The sequence below is a fragment of the Falco naumanni genome, chromosome 12 (genome assembly GCF_017639655.2).
Source record: "Falco naumanni isolate bFalNau1 chromosome 12, bFalNau1.pat, whole genome shotgun sequence".
NCBI classification, from domain to species: Eukaryota; Metazoa; Chordata; class Aves; order Falconiformes; family Falconidae; genus Falco; species Falco naumanni.
Genome location: NC_054065.1, coordinates 20,858,510 through 20,877,195, shown reverse-complemented (window position 1 = coordinate 20,877,195; position 18,686 = coordinate 20,858,510). Strand labels below are relative to the sequence as shown.

At 42.8% G+C, this 18,686-nt stretch overlaps 1 protein-coding gene across 1 annotated transcript in view; it reads left to right on the top strand.

Annotated features, from left to right (window-relative positions):
• The window catches only part of PKDCC (protein kinase domain containing, cytoplasmic), a 37,365-nt gene extending 27,834 nt beyond the window's left edge, over nt 1-9,531 (top strand). The window contains 2 exon segments of the mRNA XM_040612123.1: nt 5,422-5,595; nt 8,291-9,531. Coding sequence (XP_040468057.1) covers nt 5,422-5,595; nt 8,291-8,376 — 260 coding nt within the window. The 3' untranslated portion in view covers nt 8,377-9,531.
• Nucleotides 9,532-18,686: the final 9,155 nt, after the last annotated feature.

The window sequence follows — 18,686 nt, the reverse complement described above, 5'->3', positions numbered from 1 at the left end:
TTACAAATCCTGTAGGCATCTGTCGTTAAGCTTAAATGCCCCAAACACATGACCCTAGACACCTCTTGGCTTGTCCATCATCAGCATCATTGTTTTGATGAGCAAGTGGGCCAGATGCAACTGATGAGCATCTGTGGCACTAGTTTACCTTCAGTAAATCGGTGTGCACTGCAGAGGTGGCCAGGGGTGCAGAGCAGCTCCACAGCCCAGTGAGCAACCCTGGGACGTGGGGCACGAGGCAGGAGAAACACTCCAGCTGTGGTGTGTTAACAGGAATAAAATGTAAGGGAACATGTCGTTCTTCTCCTTATTTATTTGTGTTTCGGTGACAGGCTGCATACCGATTTAAATATGGCTCTACTGTGAGCACAATAGAAGCATATAAAGCGAGGCGAGCCTTCCTCTGCTTCCAGCCTGCACGCGGGAAACAGCCAAAGGACGGAAATACTCACCAGAGAAGCAGGGCTATCTCCCGGTCTGACGGCAAACCCGTGTCCTGCCAGGCCTGTCTGTCCTTCCAGACAGTTGGGATTCGTCAGAAATGATTGAAAGCAGAGACACGCGGGATACGCCTAGCATGCCGTTTTCTCAGACATACCAAAAAACAGCTTTCCGTGGCGCAACTGTGCTCACAGCTTTGCGAGGCTCGTTGTCAGAAGCGTGTTTGAATGCGAGGGATTGAAGCATTAGGAAAATCTCAGCATAAAATGAAGCGTGGTAAAAGCATAAATGTATTATTGTCTGTTTAGGATCCAATTCTGTTCTCCATAAGCTCCCTGGGAATCGGTGGGGACTGTTTGTAGAGCAAAACACTGCTCCATACCATTTTTTTGCTAAGATTGGCAAGATCAGGCTCTTTCTGCTTACTTGTAAGCAGAGCAATTAGAAACAATTCCAGAGTCGACTGCCAGTGTTCCTCTTGAGAGTGGAGGAAAAGAGGAGGGAGGAAAAGGAGCAACGTGATTTCTCTCTCAAGGATGAACGTTATGGTGTCTGTGTCACTGACCCATGGTGTATTGGCAGGTGATAACTAGGAAAGAGAACTGGGCAAATTTCCAATGAGTAGCTGTAGTTGGTAGTAAAAATGCAATCTGGCTGCTGTGGCTGAAATAAACGGTCATTAGGACTGATTAAAGTCAGATTTAGGGTGATTCAAACAAGCTAAAAGGGGGAAACCACAGGCGGTTTCACATAGTTTATTATATACTTGTGGAGTTATTTATATGATTCAGTGTAGTACAGTGAAAATGAGTTATGTTTATAGATTGTAGTTGGGCTTTGGGACAACGCAGGTGATTTTTGATGGAAAAAAAATAGAATAGGATTTTAAAGCATTGGCTGTCTTTTACAGCTGTTGCACTGGTCAGTGATGCTGCAGGTTGCTTTTAAAGATTGCCTCTCTTACCTGTCACGAGAATGTGCTTGGTTTGAATATCACTGTGGCCGTCGTGAGGGCTGGCTAGTGCTGTCAGAAACTTCTGAGAAGGTTTTGGCCTGATCAAAACAGCGTGTTTTGATTGACCAGTATTTTTGTATATTTGTAATATTGAAAAAATATTTTAAAACTATTAAAAGTATCACAAAAGAAACTTTTGGGGATTGCCCAGATTCAGCATAGCAAGATATTTTGAAGTTGCAATATGTTTACAGGGCAGGAAAAATGTTTTGTAGTAGGATTTATTTGTGTAACTGTGAGCTGGGAATCAGGTTCCCTATGTTAAGCTGGAGTAAGTCTGTCGTAAGTGACATCAAGATCAGGCTTACTACATTGCATTTATTTGCTTCAATTCTCATAAAACCAGTAGATGGAGAAAAGGAGGTTTTTTCCATTGTGATACCAGTAGGAGCATCTTGCATTTCTCGGATCTATTCCTGCCATTCCTTGATAGAATTTATGTACTTTGTGTCAGGCTATGTGTATGTATGCAAAAGTGTAAATTTATGGCTGCATTTATAGTATTAAGCAAGTATTTATTGGTTTTAAACACCATTAGTCTGGAAATCGACCAGAACTTTGACCTTTTTATGATGTGATTTACTGCCGTGAGCCTTCAAATTCCATGGACTCCATTTAAGCAAGTTTCAGGTCTTGGCAGGACAAAAACCTGAGTTGGAGCTATCTTTAAACCAGCGGAGTATTGCTTAATTGAGCAAGTAACTGCACTGTAGTGACCAAGATGATCAGTTAAAGGTGCAGGGGAAGCCCTGCTCTCCTGCAGGCTGGGGCTAATGTCATTGCCAGGGCACATCTTGGTGGAGGGGCATCCTTCAGGAGCGTCCTAGTTCATGTAAGAGGAGCACATTTTTTGACAACTGCTACAAATAAGGGCTAAGGGGTCAGCTCCCTAATTTGTCGCTGTGTAAACAAGAGATTCCAGGCATATTTGCTTTCGCCATGCAAATAGGGAAGGCAGCTACCTTGTTCTGCTCAAGATAAAGTGAGTTTTGGAGGAATGTGGTTTCCTTAGACCAGGGCTTGGTTGGTGTTGCAATGAGTTTCTGCTCAGTTCTGACTGTAATAGTTTAAGGTGAGGTCCTGTGTTGGCTTCCCAGGGCGGTGGGAACGCCTGGCTGGTTTGGGATGATGAGCCAGGGTGCAGGGCCATTGCGCATTCTGCTCTCTGCTCCTCATGGCTGCCTTCCCATGGGGATGCTCCTGGGGGATGGCGCTCCCATGCCTGCCATGCAAGCAGGGAGAGGGGCTGCCTTTTTGCCTTTCCCCCTCACTGCATCCCACTCCACTCCCCACAGGCAGTGTAGGCAGGAGGCTCAGATCCCTGAACTGCAGGCATTCAGTGGTCTGTGCCAGTTTGGGGGAGCTGCCAGAAGCTGCCTTTGTGGAGCCCATGTGACTGTGCTTTGACTTGGACCCCAGTGTCTGTATTTTCACCTGTCTGGTGCTTGATGGTCTCCTAGCAAAGGAAAATGCTCTTTGCATGTGGGTGGTGCTGCTGTGTACCTGTTGCACTACGCTGTTCCCGTGAGTTGTTGCAGATGGTGGTGGCTTCCCTCGTGTAGAAACTGGCAGGGAGCAGCAAGGAGAGAGCAGGGACAGCCACAGGGCTCTGCTGCATGGTGAGACCACACTAAGTACCAGTGTGGAGGTTTCCATCCTCCCTTGCACCTGCAAGCCAGGACCTCACCATCACCATTGCAGTTATTGTTGGCCCAACTCTATTGATTAATGTGTCCAAGCTGCCCAAATAATTTACCAGGCTTGGTCACCTTGAAAAGTCAGCGGAAAGGGAGAACTTTGTCTCCTACCTCTGACAGAGCCTCAGGTCACATAAATCACTGCTGCTCTTTTGAAATCTGTTTACATCAGCTGAGAGCCTAACCCCTGACATCTGTACTGGGAATGGTGTTGAGAAGAAAGAAAGTGCCATAGGCGTATTAAGAGGCATATCTGTGTGCAGAAGAGTTTAAAAATTGAACGATAATTCAAAATAACGTCCTTGCAGACAGTCTCCTGCCTTGCGTGAAGAAAAATATATGACGTGACATGGGACTGTTCTGCTTCAGTGCCCTGATGGCAGCTCCCTCCCGGCGCCTGGCAGGCCCCAAGAGCACCTTTGGGCAGGGCCAGGGCACTCTCCTTGCTGACATGGAGAATCGGGCAGATGCTTCATCTGCTGCTGCTGCAGCAAGGGCCATCTTTCTGTGAACATCCTCTGTGGCCTGGGGTTTGGCACAGTGAAGTGTTAGGTGGCACTTCTGTAGCCGTGCAAAGAAAAGTTGTGGATAGTCACGTTTTTTATCTGGTCATCATGGCGTGTTCACTGATACAAGTAGTTGCGTATGGTGCCAGCAACAGTGAATTGGTTTATTTGCATTTAATTTGTGCATATCATTGTACTGGCCTTGGCTGTGAGGTACATATCAATAGTCAGCGGTTACCATTCAGTGATAAGAAAATATTATTTAGTTGCATTCAATTATTGTCACATTGTAAAGTTGATACAGAAATTGGAAAAAAAGGAACTTTACCTATCCAGCCAGTAGCAGTTTGATTTATGCTCTGACCTTTCTTCAGAAGAAATGAATATAAGTTTTTGATGGAGAAATGACCATTTGTAATGTGGGACTACATTTTGAGTTGTTTTTTTTTCTTTTTTTTTACTTCACCTGCGTGAATCTGCATTTTCTGAATTAATGAGAACTTTTTTGCCTTTGATTCAAGTGGGACATGGTCAGCTCTGATTTTGCTTGTTATTTGGGAGTATTTCTTATGATACCTTTAATGAGCCAGGCTTAAAATAGAATGCATTTACTGCATTTGATTCCCACTGTTTCATACCATGTGGTGTGAACAAGCACTGATGGATGTGTACTTCTTTTCCCAGCTGAAATACTGGCAGTTTAGAGTACTAGACACACACACTCGCCTTTGACTTGGTTGTGTTCGTACAATGTGCTGTATGAAATATTAACAGGTTGAATCTGCAGTGTCAGGCAGAAAATGCGTGAACCAAAGTGATTTAAGAATAGGCTGTGAGTCAGGGCAGGCAGCTCTGGTTTCCATAATAGATACAATTAGAAGAAATATAGAATGTATTCATTTTTTTGAATAGGATGTAGGGGGGAGAGACAGGAGGGAACCGTCAATTTGTGTGTCTGGACGCTAAATAGAAATGTTTATAAATGATTAGTTGAATTTGCTGATGCATTCATTAGAGAAACTCCCGTCAGCGGCTGGGAAAGTGAGAGGAGCTGTGAACAGGGAACAAGAGGCAGCTCATAAAGGCAAGTGAGACTGAACGGCAGCCAAGGGAGAGGAGTAATCGGCAGGGCAGCGCGGAGGCGCTGGGCGAGGACCACGCTGACATGCTCCCGCTACTTTTTTTTTTTTTTTTTGCTTCTCTTCAGAGGCCCGTCAGGCGACTCCCCTTTTGTGCTAATCTGAGCAAGCAAAAAAAGTTTGCTTAATTAAAAGCCTGTCTTTTCTTCCTTCTCTAAAGGAGCTGGGGGAAAATAGCGTGCGCTTCTGAGGGAGAGGGAGGGCTGGGAACGCCTGGTCGGGTCTCACCCCGACAATCCCACTCACTGTTAAGAAATAGGACAGTGAGTCAGTTCATTCAAGTGGATGCTGTTTATTCAATGGGACATTCTTCCTGTAAAACTCCTAATAAAACCAAAGCCTCGCCTACGCAGTGGGGAAGGGGAAGGGGTTTTGTGCACAGACTGTTTATTTACAGACGCTTTCTGGAGAAAAAGGTGAGAAGAAGAAAGGAGGAAAGGAAAAGGAAAGTAAGGTGCAGAGCTATAAACACATTTGGGAGTAAACTGGGGCTGGTACAGTCTAGCCTGTTACCTTTTCCGTCATATATCCTGCTCCTAAGCTGTTATAATAAACCTTACCTGTTAAAAACAAGCCGTTTGCTGGAGCTTTCAAAATGACTGCTTTGCTCTGGTTATTTGCAGAGTACAGACGGGTGCCTGAAGCTTTTATTCCTGATGAGAACTACAGATGCTGGCCATCTTACCATCATAAGGGCTGCCTCCTCTCTGTGTTTGACGTCAATGAAGCCATCGAGATCTGTGACAGCTACTCTCAGTGCAAAGCTTTCGTCCTAACTAACCAGACGACTTGGACAGGTAGGTTGTGGATGCTGCAGAGCAGAAGCAGCAGCTGAGTCACATATTCTGGTTGTTTTAAGTTATAATACAGTTTGAGGTGCATGCTGTGCTGGGCTGCGGTCGCCAACAGCAGCAGCTAGAAGTGGGGTAGTCTCTGAAGCTCCAGCTGAGGCAGTTTTTGTTTACGGTGGGGCTTCTCTTTGCCAGCTGTCAGGGGAGCAGGAGCCGGTGGACAGACTCAGAGGGCTACAGCACATGGACCATAGGTCTCCAGACCGTGGGGTCTGAAAGTTTATTACATCTGGATTTAAATAAATCTTTTCAATCCATATGGTTGTTGCAGTTTGACACAAAACCAAACAGGTTCTCCCATGCATCTAGCTGGGACTTCCCGGCTGGTGTCAGAGATGCCCTGCTGCTGGCAGGAACACACTGCTTCTAGCAGCAGGGCTTTGGCTAAAGGACATTGAGAAGGGAGGGTTTAAAATCAGGTAGAAGTATAGAAGTAGAACCTCCAGGGGAAAATCCCATTTGCTACCACAACTCATTTTCTTGTCTAACAGAATACACTTGTTGAAAAGAGAAATACATTTTGCAAAAGGCCTGTGGGCCTGGCAGTCCCGGTGCGGTTCCCCTGAAGGCAGGCAGTCGGTGCCGATTGACATCAAGCAAAGAGTTGGCACTGGCTCGCTGCTGCTGCACCAGGCTCGTGCCTATTGCAAGCGATTCCAGAGCAATATGAGAAACAAAAACGTTACCAGTCTCTGCTAAAAATCTCCGGTAGCTGCAGCTCCAGAGTGGCTGAGGGGTTCAAAGAGCTGAATGCCGCAACTGGCTCAGCTGGCAGCGTTCCCCTGAGCACGCTGCATCCCTTGAAGGGTAAAGAAAAAGACATGTTGGTGCCTGTAAGGTGCAGTGGACCAAATCCCTGTCTTTCATAACGTCCTCAGGTAAAGCTGCCACTGAAGTCAGGAGTCAAGGGTGAGTTTTTGTTCTGAGATGGCTGGTTGTGGACATGTGGCCTTTCCCACCTTGCGACTGCTGTGTGTCATCTCCCCATGCGCTGGGCTGGTTCCCTGCCTGTGATGGCATTTTCTGCTAAGGCCAGGTCAGCAACCCTGCTCCTGCCTTTAAGAGGAAGGGTAGCTGATGCTAGCCACACTTTGGGAAAGCTGATTGAAGTCCTTGCTCTGCCACAGACTTCAGCGTGGCAAGTTATTTAGGCTCAGAGGCTCATTTTCTGTCTGTACATCTGCAATCACAACATATCTTAACCTTAAAGTAAAAATCTACCCTGTGCTTTAGTTGTGCTTACTTGACCGATGTAAACACACACTGCAGCCAGGCTTATATACACGCCTAGCAGGTCCTCAGCTCTGAAAGCATCACAAATGAGTAGAATCTTTTTGTATGTATGTTTTGTATGTGTCACAGTATTTTAGGCAGTGTAGTGCTACAGCTTTCTGCGTTTTTTATGCTTCTGGGAGGTGTTAAGAGAGACTTCCATGGAACCTAGAAAAAAGTAATTTATATTAACCTTGCCTGTGGCTAACTGGTGACTACTAGGTCATCATGTCAGACTATTGAAGTTAATTAATGTACTAAAAAAGTAATTATTACTTTTCACAGGGAAATTCATAGGAAGTTTAGAGCAGCTCATGTCTCAAGTTACAATATTAAAAGCAAATGAGACATCGTAGCAATATTTCTAGTCTTATTTACCATTTCCTTTACCTTGTCATTCCTGATGCAAGAGCACTTGAATCCCTGAAACTAGCAGCACGGAAATGTGTTCAGTAGCTGAGGCATCCCATATGCCATGTGATACTTTTTAAGAAAATAGTGTTATGGGAGCCCCCTAGAGAGGCAGGCTGGGAGTAAATAGCATTTGATTTTCTGAAGTTTAGAGAGAGGGAAAGCAGAGGTTGAACAGATGCGGAAAGTATCTCTGTGGCCTCTGCTGCCAGGGCAGGCCACGGCAGTGCGGGTCCGTGGGGCGGCAGGGCCGTGGGTACGATGCCAGGTCAGTAAGCACGGGGAGATACAAGAACTGCACTGCGACTCCCACAGCCACTGGTGAGTGAACCGTCATCAAACTCTCAGCCCCCACTGGCCTCGGATGTATATATGGCAGGTGCCTTACACTACCCAGGCTGTGATCGCTTGCTGGTGCTTTTTGTATGAGGAATAGAAACCTTGTTCCAGCTTGTTTAAAACCCAGAGCTACAAAGTGATCAGCAAGGGCTATTTCAGAGAAAGTCCCGTTGCACTGATCAGTTTTGCCAAGATTCAAGCATGCAAAGGTGATTCTGCTCCTGTAATCAAATGAATGTCCTTCATTTAAGCCCTGAACTCAAGCCTGTTTGTATCAGTGGGAGACTTTTTTGAAGATCATGTGAAATTTGTATTAAAATTTTCAGACCTTTCGTTTACAATGTTAGTTGTGCACAGCCAGATCTTGACCATATTTAGATGAGAGTAAACATACTGTACCCAGGAGAGATTCGGTGTCATTTTAGATGAAAACATTTCAGGTTTATACCAGTTGAAGTTCAGAGAGTTCAGTCTTGGGTTGCCTGAAGAATGCATAGGTTGAAGAAGGATATGAAATGTCAATAATTTGGGGTAGGCAACCTTTTGCTCATCACTTCTAAGGTGTTGTGATTTTTTTTTTTTCCTTCCATCCCACCTCCCTCTTTCCTGTTTGGTGCAGGTCGGCAGCTTGTCTTCTTCAAGATGGCCTCAAATCATATCATGCCTGATCCTGACAAGATAACATATGTGAAGGTGACAGACTGACACCTAAAGTGGCCCAGTCTGACGCGTGAGTGATAAGAGCTGTTTGTGTATAAATATAGGCAGCTGTTAGGTAGAAGGTGGCTGTGACCAGCGAAATAATTGCACTATTACTCATTCTAATCTATAGAGTGCTAAACAAAACTTTAAAGAAATAACCTGCATGACCAGGATGAATGTGCAATAACACAACATTTTGAAAATGTGATTATTTTTTTTTTAAACAAAGCAAAATACCAGATATGATACACTGTTAGGGTATAATTTTGGTTATAAATCAGCTGGCAGCTCTGGCTTTTCTAACCAAGGTTAGCATAACTTTTCTGACCTGTACATCTGTATACAGTGATGCAAATCGATAATTTCTATGAGAAGTCTGTATCCTCCATGCTGATATTTATTTGGGCACGTACAATCACAACAGAGGAACTAACTGAAGCATATCAGTTTGTAAGCTGAAAAGCAAACGTTACTGAGACAATCAGCATTTGTGTTAAAGCTATCGAATATGCGATGCCGGAGTATTTGTCAAAAGGAAGCAATTGGTTATGTTTAGAAGTGCAAGACTCTAGCTGATTTTCATTTTTGCTTCCAATGTTATCATAAAGTTTCATTTTTAATTTAGAAGAGCCATTTCATAGCAAATCACATAAGCATATGAATAGTCCCCCTGAAAGGGCAGGGACTTACCCAAGTGCCAAGTGCTTTGCTGAATAGGCATAGGCCTAAGCATATGCTTACAATTAAGCCTGTGCTTAAGACTTTTCGTTGAATGAGTTTGAATTGTTCAGGAAGCCACATCTTTGACACTGGCAAAGCAATCCAGCTGGTGCATCAGTACTAGTTTAATGACTATCTTGCAGTTATCTGTATTTTTTGTCATCAAATCCTTGGTTTTCTGAGGCACCGCTTGCTAATTCTTAGAGTGAATGAAGTAAATGACCTTAATAATGTCAAGTGAATGCTAGCCTTAATTCTATATAAAATGCATTTTACAGGCATGGTGTGTCTAGAGAATTTGCTTTCAGTGAAAGCAATAAAGTAAATGCTAAAGTGAGCAATGTCATACTATTTGTAGTTTGTACAGTCAGGAAAAAAATGTGCTTTTGTTTCTCAAATTGTTTATTTTTGTAAAAAAAAAAATAATAAAAGATAAATTCCGTATCTTTCATACTGAATTTTTTTTTGTTGCAAATAAATGCCTAGATACAGCAAAGATTTAGACATAATGTATTGTATGTAAACTTAAACCTGGGATATTTTTTGCAGGAAGGAACTGAGGTTGTTGCAGTGTCTCCCAGTGATGGGCATGTTCCCGTGGTCCATGGTGGCTTTGTCTGTGTGGTTGCCCGTCATGAAGCAACCATTAGAAGACAACGCTTGAGTAGCCATTCCTACTCTGTGATTTGAGTCACTGGTACCAGCCTTCTAACATTTGGAAGGGGCAAGGATGAGAGTATAACCCGAAGGAATTGTTTGTTGGGCTAAATGGTGTACTTTCTTTACCCAGGAGGGTCAGGGAAGGAGCGTAGAGGCACCAGGGAAGCCAGGAGCAGTGTCACCATGCAGGAGAGATGGTCCAACTGTGACAACATCAGCAGCAGGTCTTGTCTCACTGCGGTTTCTCTGAGGTCACTGATACCCTAATGACTTCTGGCAATTGGCTGAAATGACATGCTGTAACGGCTGTAACTCACAAATTATCAAACTCCCAGCCGTAATAGCTCAGCTGATTGTGTCGCTGTGCACTTAGGAACCCATCAATCATGCTGTGGTAATAAACAAACACTACAGATTCTTTTAAAATTGCTACATAAATCATGCCAACACATACTGCACAGTTCATTGAAGTGATATGGGTTGTTGGCACTGAGGTGCTGGTATGTATTTTGAAAGTCTTCAACCTCCTGTGATTGCCTTCCCATTAAGTGCCATACACTGTTCCAAAAATATTCAGCATTTAAAACCACTGTGAACAGTTAAATTCTTTAGTTGCATTCCTAGGTAAAAAATATCAACATCTAAAAGAAAAAAACAGATATCTGGGGTAATTCTTTAATGTTGTAATCAGGTAACTTGGGTTAATTTCATTCCATCACTTCCCAATTACCAGAAAAAAATGCCTAAGTCAGGAACTGTTTATCCGTGTAACTAAACAAACTTGCCAAACCAATTTACATCAGCTTTTGCGAACAGAGATCAAGTAAGCAAGAAAGAAACGCAGCCATGAGCCAAGAAGCTGGATTCTAAATTTCAGCAGTAATCAACTTTATACAGGCAGTTTTATAACTCTTCAAGACTAAGGCTTTCCAGTGGAAATGCTGATTAAAATCTTAATGAGAGAGGCGTGATACTACAATAAGTGAATTTAATAGCTGTAATAAGCACTGGTAAAAGTCTGAATTTATGGGGAGAAAGTGTCTTTGGCACTGTGGGTCTGATTCAGCTAAGTGCCTGGCTGGTGCTTGTGGTATCAAAGCCCCTGAGAAGCTACAGAGGAGGAGGAGGAGGAGGAGGGGGAGGAAGCAAGGCATAAAGCAAGCTGGCAGGTCTGAACCAGTCAGCCAGGGAGCTGCTCCACCTTTTCTGTGGAAAAGGTATTTCTATCTGGTTTTCCCCCTAACATTTTGACTGCTTTTTACATTTCCTGGCTTCCTCAAGCCACAAGGTAGAAACGTGAAAGAAGACACCCACAGGGCTTTAAACGACCGATGTCTGCGTGCGCTCATGCACGTGTGTGTATGTGTATACATATTTATGTACGTGTCATGCTGAACAGGGAGAGCTTATTTCCTCAGTGAAAAACCAATTGGCTGTGCAAAAAATGAAGTGCTAAACAGGATGTTGAGTTCATCTGGAGAGGTGAGAGCTGTGTGGAGTGGGTGCTGCAGCTCTGCACGGGGCTGTGCCGGTGTTCGGGCCAGTCCAGAACCGCATTGCCCCGGCCAGCCTGTGTCTCAGAGTACCTCCGAGAGCTGCCCACCGGCTCCATGATGGTTTGGGGAAGGGGTGGCACTAGCCCCACCACCGGGAACAGACTCCAGGCCCCAAAGTGGGCAGTGCTCAGCATCACCTCAGGCCTGGCATCCTGAGGGTTGTAGCAGAGACATGCTGAGAGCTTTGGTCGTTGCTTAGACCAAAATGAAATGTGTTCTTTCTGTATCTTGCCTGAGCCTACTGTTTTCTCTCTGGTCATTTTTCAAAGCTTTCTCCCCAACTTCAATGTGTCTTTTAAGTGGGAAAGTGAGGTCTCATCTATTCAGCTCCAGAAACAGGTTGTTACAACTCGCATCATATCAAAGATAAATCTGTGGTGAAATTAGCGATATCGCCATGAGCATTCATCACCCTGAGAGAAAGCCTGAAAACAAGCGGCCCCTGCTGCCAGCTGAGGAGCTCAGGTAAGTTTATATAGAGAGTGAGGGGGGTTGGATGGGCAGGGAGGCAGTGGTGAAGAATCTCAGAGATGTTCTTCCAACAGAAGATAAAGGAGTTCAGTGTAAGTACAACTATTCCTAATGTGCTTTGCACTGCCTCTCCCTGCTTCACGGAGGCATTTTGCTTAGTACTTCTGCCAGCTATGACCACCAAATTTCCCATAAGATCTGTGAGAAGGATGGTAGTGGGGTGCAGAGGGGACAGCAGCTCAGAGTGAGGGCAGGTCTTCCTATTGCCAGTTACTGTGTGTGGTGCAGTAACCTCTGGGGACCACCGTCCTGGAGCAGGACCCAGCTGTGGTAGGTGCACAGTGAAGACCTTGTCCCTGCCTCTGAAATTCACCTTACCAACTTGTACCACAGCTCATGACAGGTCAATGCAGCTTTGCGTTCGTACCAGGTGAGTGAAGGAATAGACGTAGTGACTAATCAATCACAGACAAGCATCCTGAGAAACAGCTACCCACGTGGGCTGTCTGCTACAGTTACGGAGGGCAGAGCCCCAGCAGCTCCCCCCAGGACTGCTCTGCACGGCTGCTTTCCCACAGCCCACTGTAGCAGACACCTGGGGATGTGGAGAGGCGTGCATGACAAGGAGAGTTGGAGAGAGGCAGAATATATCCTATAATTCCACTTCTACTGGTGCTGACCCTATTGATGTTTACAAGGCCCTGCACCTTCATGCGCTGTTGCTATTTAGGCAAAAAAGACACTCTTGTTGATAATAATTTAGATTAAGCAAATGCTTTAGAGGAATTGTAATTCAAAGCATACGAAAGGTGATAGTGAACATCCAGAGATCACATTATGGGGCCTGTCAGGAAGAAATATATGAATACACGGATGTTCAATCTTTAGTAGGAAGACCCTTATCTTGTATTCTTTAGCACTAAATTTTGTGAAGACTAACTAAAACCTACTACCAGGGGGAAAAAAAAAGCAAACCACAACACCAAAAATGGAGTGGCAAGTCTGTTCGCAAGTTTTTCCAGGAAAACATATCCCTAACCTTTTGGTCAAAGTGTGAAACAGTGTTGAAAGAAGCCGAAAAGATTTGGGTTGAAAAGGCTCAAATGAAGTTTTCATCAATCAGCTGCAGAAAGAGGAAGATGAGGCTCAAAGCAGAAACTGGGGCTCACAGAAGAGAAAGGTTTGTGGAAAGCAGGCAGCATATAAAGACTTTACAATCATACTCTGCTTAATGTTTTTTGATATTTGATCAATTTTTTTTTTTTTTAGAAAGTATTTTTTTCATCTCTGAGTTTTAAGCAGGAGCAAAACATACTGGGCTGACCAGGGCTGACTGCCCCTGAGAGCTCCCAGGACACGTAGGGTCCATATCCTTCCTTCAACACAGACATGGATCTTGCCATTTTAACTCTTTAATGAGTGAGTTGCTTGCAAGTAAGTACAAGGGATTTTTTTTTTTTTTGAGTTGACATGGATGCTTTTAAGAACTGCATTTTAAGTGTGAAGCAAACAAAATGTTGTATCTCTTCCCTTTGTAGCTGCAAACAGTGAACAATTGCCTTTGCCTAATAGGTGCCCCACTTCCCCATGCAAACTGAGGGGAAATATGATTCAGTAGGAGCCACTCTCATTATAAAACTGGCTTTGATGTCAAGCCCGGGGGCAAACAACACATTTATTAGAAATTGTGGCTTTTAAAGAAAAAATCCGTGCTTAACCACAGTTTTTCAGCAAATGACTGTGAGGCTGAGAAAGAAGAGTAAACTATCTGGTGGCTATTTGAAATGATAAAGCCAGAATATGATCTTACTGAGCTTGGTTTTACCACTGTAATTCAGTTAATCCTTGATTTATGTTCACACAAAACAGAATCCGACTGTTTGATTCTAAAGTATCTACAGAGTAGGAACTTAATAAAACCTGCCTCTTGGACCTAAATATTTGGACCATATAAGTGAGGAAAAATACACCGATTTTCCCTTACGTACACACACTTGTGTGAGCACGTTTGTAGGGTCCTGTAAGAGTTAAACAATGACAACATTACCTTATTTTAAGATGGAAGCTTTTAGCAAGACACAGCAAATTACAGACATTATTTAATAAGTAATCTCAGGAAAGGAATAAGAGTTCTACATGTTTACGCTCAGTGTTTAAAAGGTATAATGCCATTCTTATTTATCATCTTTCTGCCTACTTCAGGTATACCCTAAGAACAATTTCCAGCTTTCAGTATTACAGGTACCTGACATGTATGAAGATAATGGTACAAATTGGTATTTACAAATTGCAGCTTTCTATATATACACTAGAAGGAATGCAGAGCAGCCAGTCAGACAAACAGATGACCAGGGGCACAGTGGCACTTTTAGGAGTGGGTGTACTTAATGGTTTATACAAGACTTGGATTTGTGCAAGTTCATGTCCTATTAAAAACCTTGTATGACTTGCTAGCAGGTATTACCTCATTCTGGGACACAAGCTGGTGATCAGCATGAATGCTACTATTTCTACATGTTTTACCATCCTGTTCTTTAGTCCCCAAGAGTAACAGACCCAAAGCCTGTTTGAAGAATGGAAACACTTTAATTAAATGTCAGGTTTTCATCTGTATACGGCTCTGATTTCCGATTCATTATAGAATCTTGATGAAAGACTTCTAAGCAGACAGAATATTACAGAGGCAAAGAATAATGCTCATTTTGTCATATAGGCAATGAATTTGCAAACAGACTGCACAATTCACCTGGAGAATTGAAAAGTTTAATGACTTAGATTGTGGGTCAAGGTGGCAGATGTGAAGACTCACCATATTGCTGCCTTACATTGCAACATATGTTCCATGACCCATAATTATTCTGCTATATAGTCCATTTCTTAAAGATCAAGCTCCTAGAATCATATGTTCATGTGGGAACAAACTTCTCTAAGCTTCTTTTTACCAACTACTAAAAAGTATGAATAAAAGAGAACTCTATAAGTGTAATAATAATCTTGCAATTCAGAAACCACTGTTGCTGTGGTGCAACTGATTCTGCATGGCTTCTTTGCAGTAACAATCAATGGACAAGAGTAGGTGATTAAAATTAGCAGTAATTCCAAAGTGGATGTTGATGCTAAACAAGAATATCACATGATTGCAAACATCTCATTCTAAAATTAATAGGAAAAAGACTTGAGAACTATACAGCAAAAAAGGTGTAAGCAAAACAGAGATATCATTTATATAATAATATTTGTAAAATTTGCTGTGGGAGAAAAACAAATATGCAGTACAAAAAATTCCATCGTATATCTGAGGAACGGATTAACTCTTACCTCTCTGAAGTCACCAGCCCATGCAATATCAGTTCTCAGTTTCTTTGCTACCCTTTGCAATTTATTTCTGTTCAAATTTCAGTCTCCTAGTTCTAGCTCAGAGGTGGTGGATGCCTTGCGTGCAACAGAAGGAAATTGCGGCAATGCAGCGACTGTTCAGCCAGTCTCAGTTCTTGCTTCGTGTTGCAGTTCCCTCTTCAAAGTTGCATAGAACCTGCTTTCAGCTTTCTTGGAATAAAGTCCTTAACTACTAGTGTACCTATGGACTGCTGACAAAAGCTACCTTTTTCCTATGACGAGATAAAGCACCCTCCAATGCCATCTAGTGATGCTGATAGAGTCCAATTCACAAACCTAGATCTTGTGCATTCCAAGTAAATTTTATGTGTGCGTATACTATGATGTATACTTACGCTTTCATAGCAAACCCATAACAATGTTTCTTCAATGAATTTCAGCAGTTTTTACTAATGTACTCAGTTAATTTACTGTACTATTAGCATATTGCTCTTTTTCCCCTTCTGAATTGTTTGGCCATGTAAGAGGCTGCTGAATCTGCTCCAGCTGTCACCTGGAAAGGGAAGTTATTTGGTGCCATATTCCATGCTGGTCTCCCTTAATTCAAACTCTACCACAGGACCACGTGAAGCTGGCTGTTTGGTACCCTCCGAGGGGCATGCAGCTCACTTTAAAGCAGAGCTCCAAATGCAGAATCCTACAGGAAAAAAAAAATCTAATAATTAAAGAACCTGTACATTATTTATTGTAGCAAACCATGTACGAATGGCATCAAATTTCTGTTGCCATGTCCTCCTGGAGCTGTTGAGGCTGATAAGATTTCATACAGCCACAGAAGATTTGGGGAACGGAACACAGAGGGGATGAAGGAGGGAATGGCAAATTTGCTGTGTTTAATGTATTGGACACCATCTGTATTTTATTCAAATAGGGTTATATATTTTGTGAAAATAAAAACCAGCCTCATGAGTCAGTGTGTGCAAGGCAGTCACTTGAATATCTATAATGGGAAACATGTTTTAGGTTGGAAGTTGCAAAGGGAAATCAAATGTTTGAAGTGTCAAAGTTGGAAAAATATAAAATACGCCTGACACCGTAGCTATTGAAGCCAAAATGAATAAATCATCATCTCAGGAAAGAAAACCCCACCAAGCTCTTGGCTATAACCTTCATTTTCCTACACTCAAATAAAATTACATACAACCTGATAATTTAACCAGACTTGTCAATAAGAATGGATGGCTTCAACAGACACTATCACTTCATGCCTCAGTGCAGATTTCAGAAGCATCCAGTGTATTATCCAAGAAATAAATTTAATGTCAAACTTTTCTCTTTAAGTTGATAGATAGAAGAAGCTTACACAGTGGAGCTGATGTAAAATATGTCATATTGCAGAACACTAGAGTAAAATGAAATTAATGCCAGCTCAGTAGTTTATTCCCCATGTACAGCTTTTCCTGAGCAGTTATGTAAGAAGTATTTTAGTATCTTTCTAAGCAGGGCAAGCATGACTTCCAAGAAGGAATTTGAGAGAAACTTTGAGGTTACAATAATAGGAGCCTGAGTTTACACTCCAATTTCTGTTAGTGTCTCAATATCGAGTTCGGTCACGTTTTAAGTCCTTTTCTCTTCATGTTAGGCTCAGAAGTGTGATTTGTAACATAACAGCACCTATCTGTGCCTGTCTGGGGAAAGTTATTGGGAAATAGCTGTTTTCTGGCTTTGTCTGCATCAAGGTTTTATTTATAACAAATGAAGTAGCCTGATGGAGAGATGAGAATACTGTCTCTTCAGCTGCAACTTGACATGCAATAATTTGGGCAAACTGAGGACTTTAATTTACTGTTTAAGATGCATACATGCTTATTTATTTATTTGTCAGAAGGGAATAGTCCCTGGAAATTGCAAATCAAAATAACGATTCATTTTTCCTTGCTAAAAATAACCTCACTGGCCTTTTACTTGCTGGTACAATACGATAGCTGGTCTAAAGCCTCTACTGTGCACAGCCTGAGCCGAGTGCACCAGTGAGCGAAAGAGTGATAGGGATTGGATTCAGCATCCCAAATCTCTCTCTCACTCTGGCCCTAGATACATGCTGCAAAAGGTTTTCCTTACATATCGAGGCTCTCTACAGGTCTCAGAAGACCACAGTCCTCCTGGGGAGCTGTCAGAATACTCCACCAGCTCCATCCTCTCTGACTTCCTTCTCTTTCCCAGCTGTGACCCATAGCAAGCGGTGCAACTTCTCGGGCACAGTTTTACACTGTGAGAACACCCCAGCTTTGCCACATGAGTTATGTTTAGAGGTAAGCTGGACTTCCCCTGAATGGTGCCAGGTAAGCAAACTGGGCAGACGACACAAACTCCAATACCTTCCACTACACTGAGCAGCAATTAGATTTCAAAAGGGCCTGTTGGCTTTCAAAGGATCATGTGAAGTTAGGTATCCAAAGCTGTGGTGACACTGAGAGACTGTCACCCAGGCAACCTTCACCTGCTCCAGAAAGACCCTGATGGGTCTGAACAAAAAGCCAGTGACCCCGGCTGTGATGGCCGACGGTGGCCAGCTACTGACCTCAAGGGAAAAAGACCCGACTTTTCTTCTGACACTCTCCTCCTCTCTGTCAAGCAGCAGTTCAGGATTTCCATGAGGTTAAATTATTAAACTGACTCCAGTCACTATCTACCAGCATGTCATATCACTTGTCTTGGCAGCTGTGGCAGGACTAGTATCTGCTACTTTGAAAATAAACTCCTCAGCTTTGGCTCAGTGCATATACAGCAGCAGGAAATCGTTATTCTGTGACTGAGTGCTTTTCTATTGACATGATATCTTAATTAAATCTACAAATGGAACACGTCTTTGGTGTTTTCAGTAATTTTTTTTCCTCTATGAGTTACTTTCAATATTTGTTTGTTCGTTAGCCAGAAATGCAGTCCAAGGGAAGTTGGAAACAATGCTCAGCTTAAAATCTTGGTATTAGTGCATACAGTCCACATAAGGCCATTAAAAACATATATTTAGCAAAACCTCAGCCTCCACAAAGAAGGTAGTGTTTTTCACCGTCCTTGAAGATTAATTTAAAACTCTAGCAGAGGACAACATTGCTACATGTAGATTGATATTTTTTATTATTCACCTCTTGAACAGTTAGCTTCTTGAAGCAATTCTGCTGATGGAACTAAGAAAAAATGATGCAATACTGCAATCTTTTTGACATCTATTACTATTATGTAGATCTGGAGTAAGCAATAAGTTTCTGATTTTTCTGGACATGGTTGGTAAAAACAACTGAGGCAGATTCAGTGCTATCTGATCCTGTAGTGCACGATCTCCAATCTCAGTTGTCGAGCTTGAGTTGCTGAGTCCACAATTACCTTGTTGAATGAATAGACTATAGGTTGAACTAATTCAGGAATTGTGGTGAGATAACTGAACACTGAAGTTGGGCTGCTAACTTCAGATGACTGTGTGGAAATCAAATCTCTATTGTGTGTATTTTTCCACAATGTTGCAGTTAAATTCACTGTTTGGAATGCAAGTTTTAAAGCATGTTCAAAATC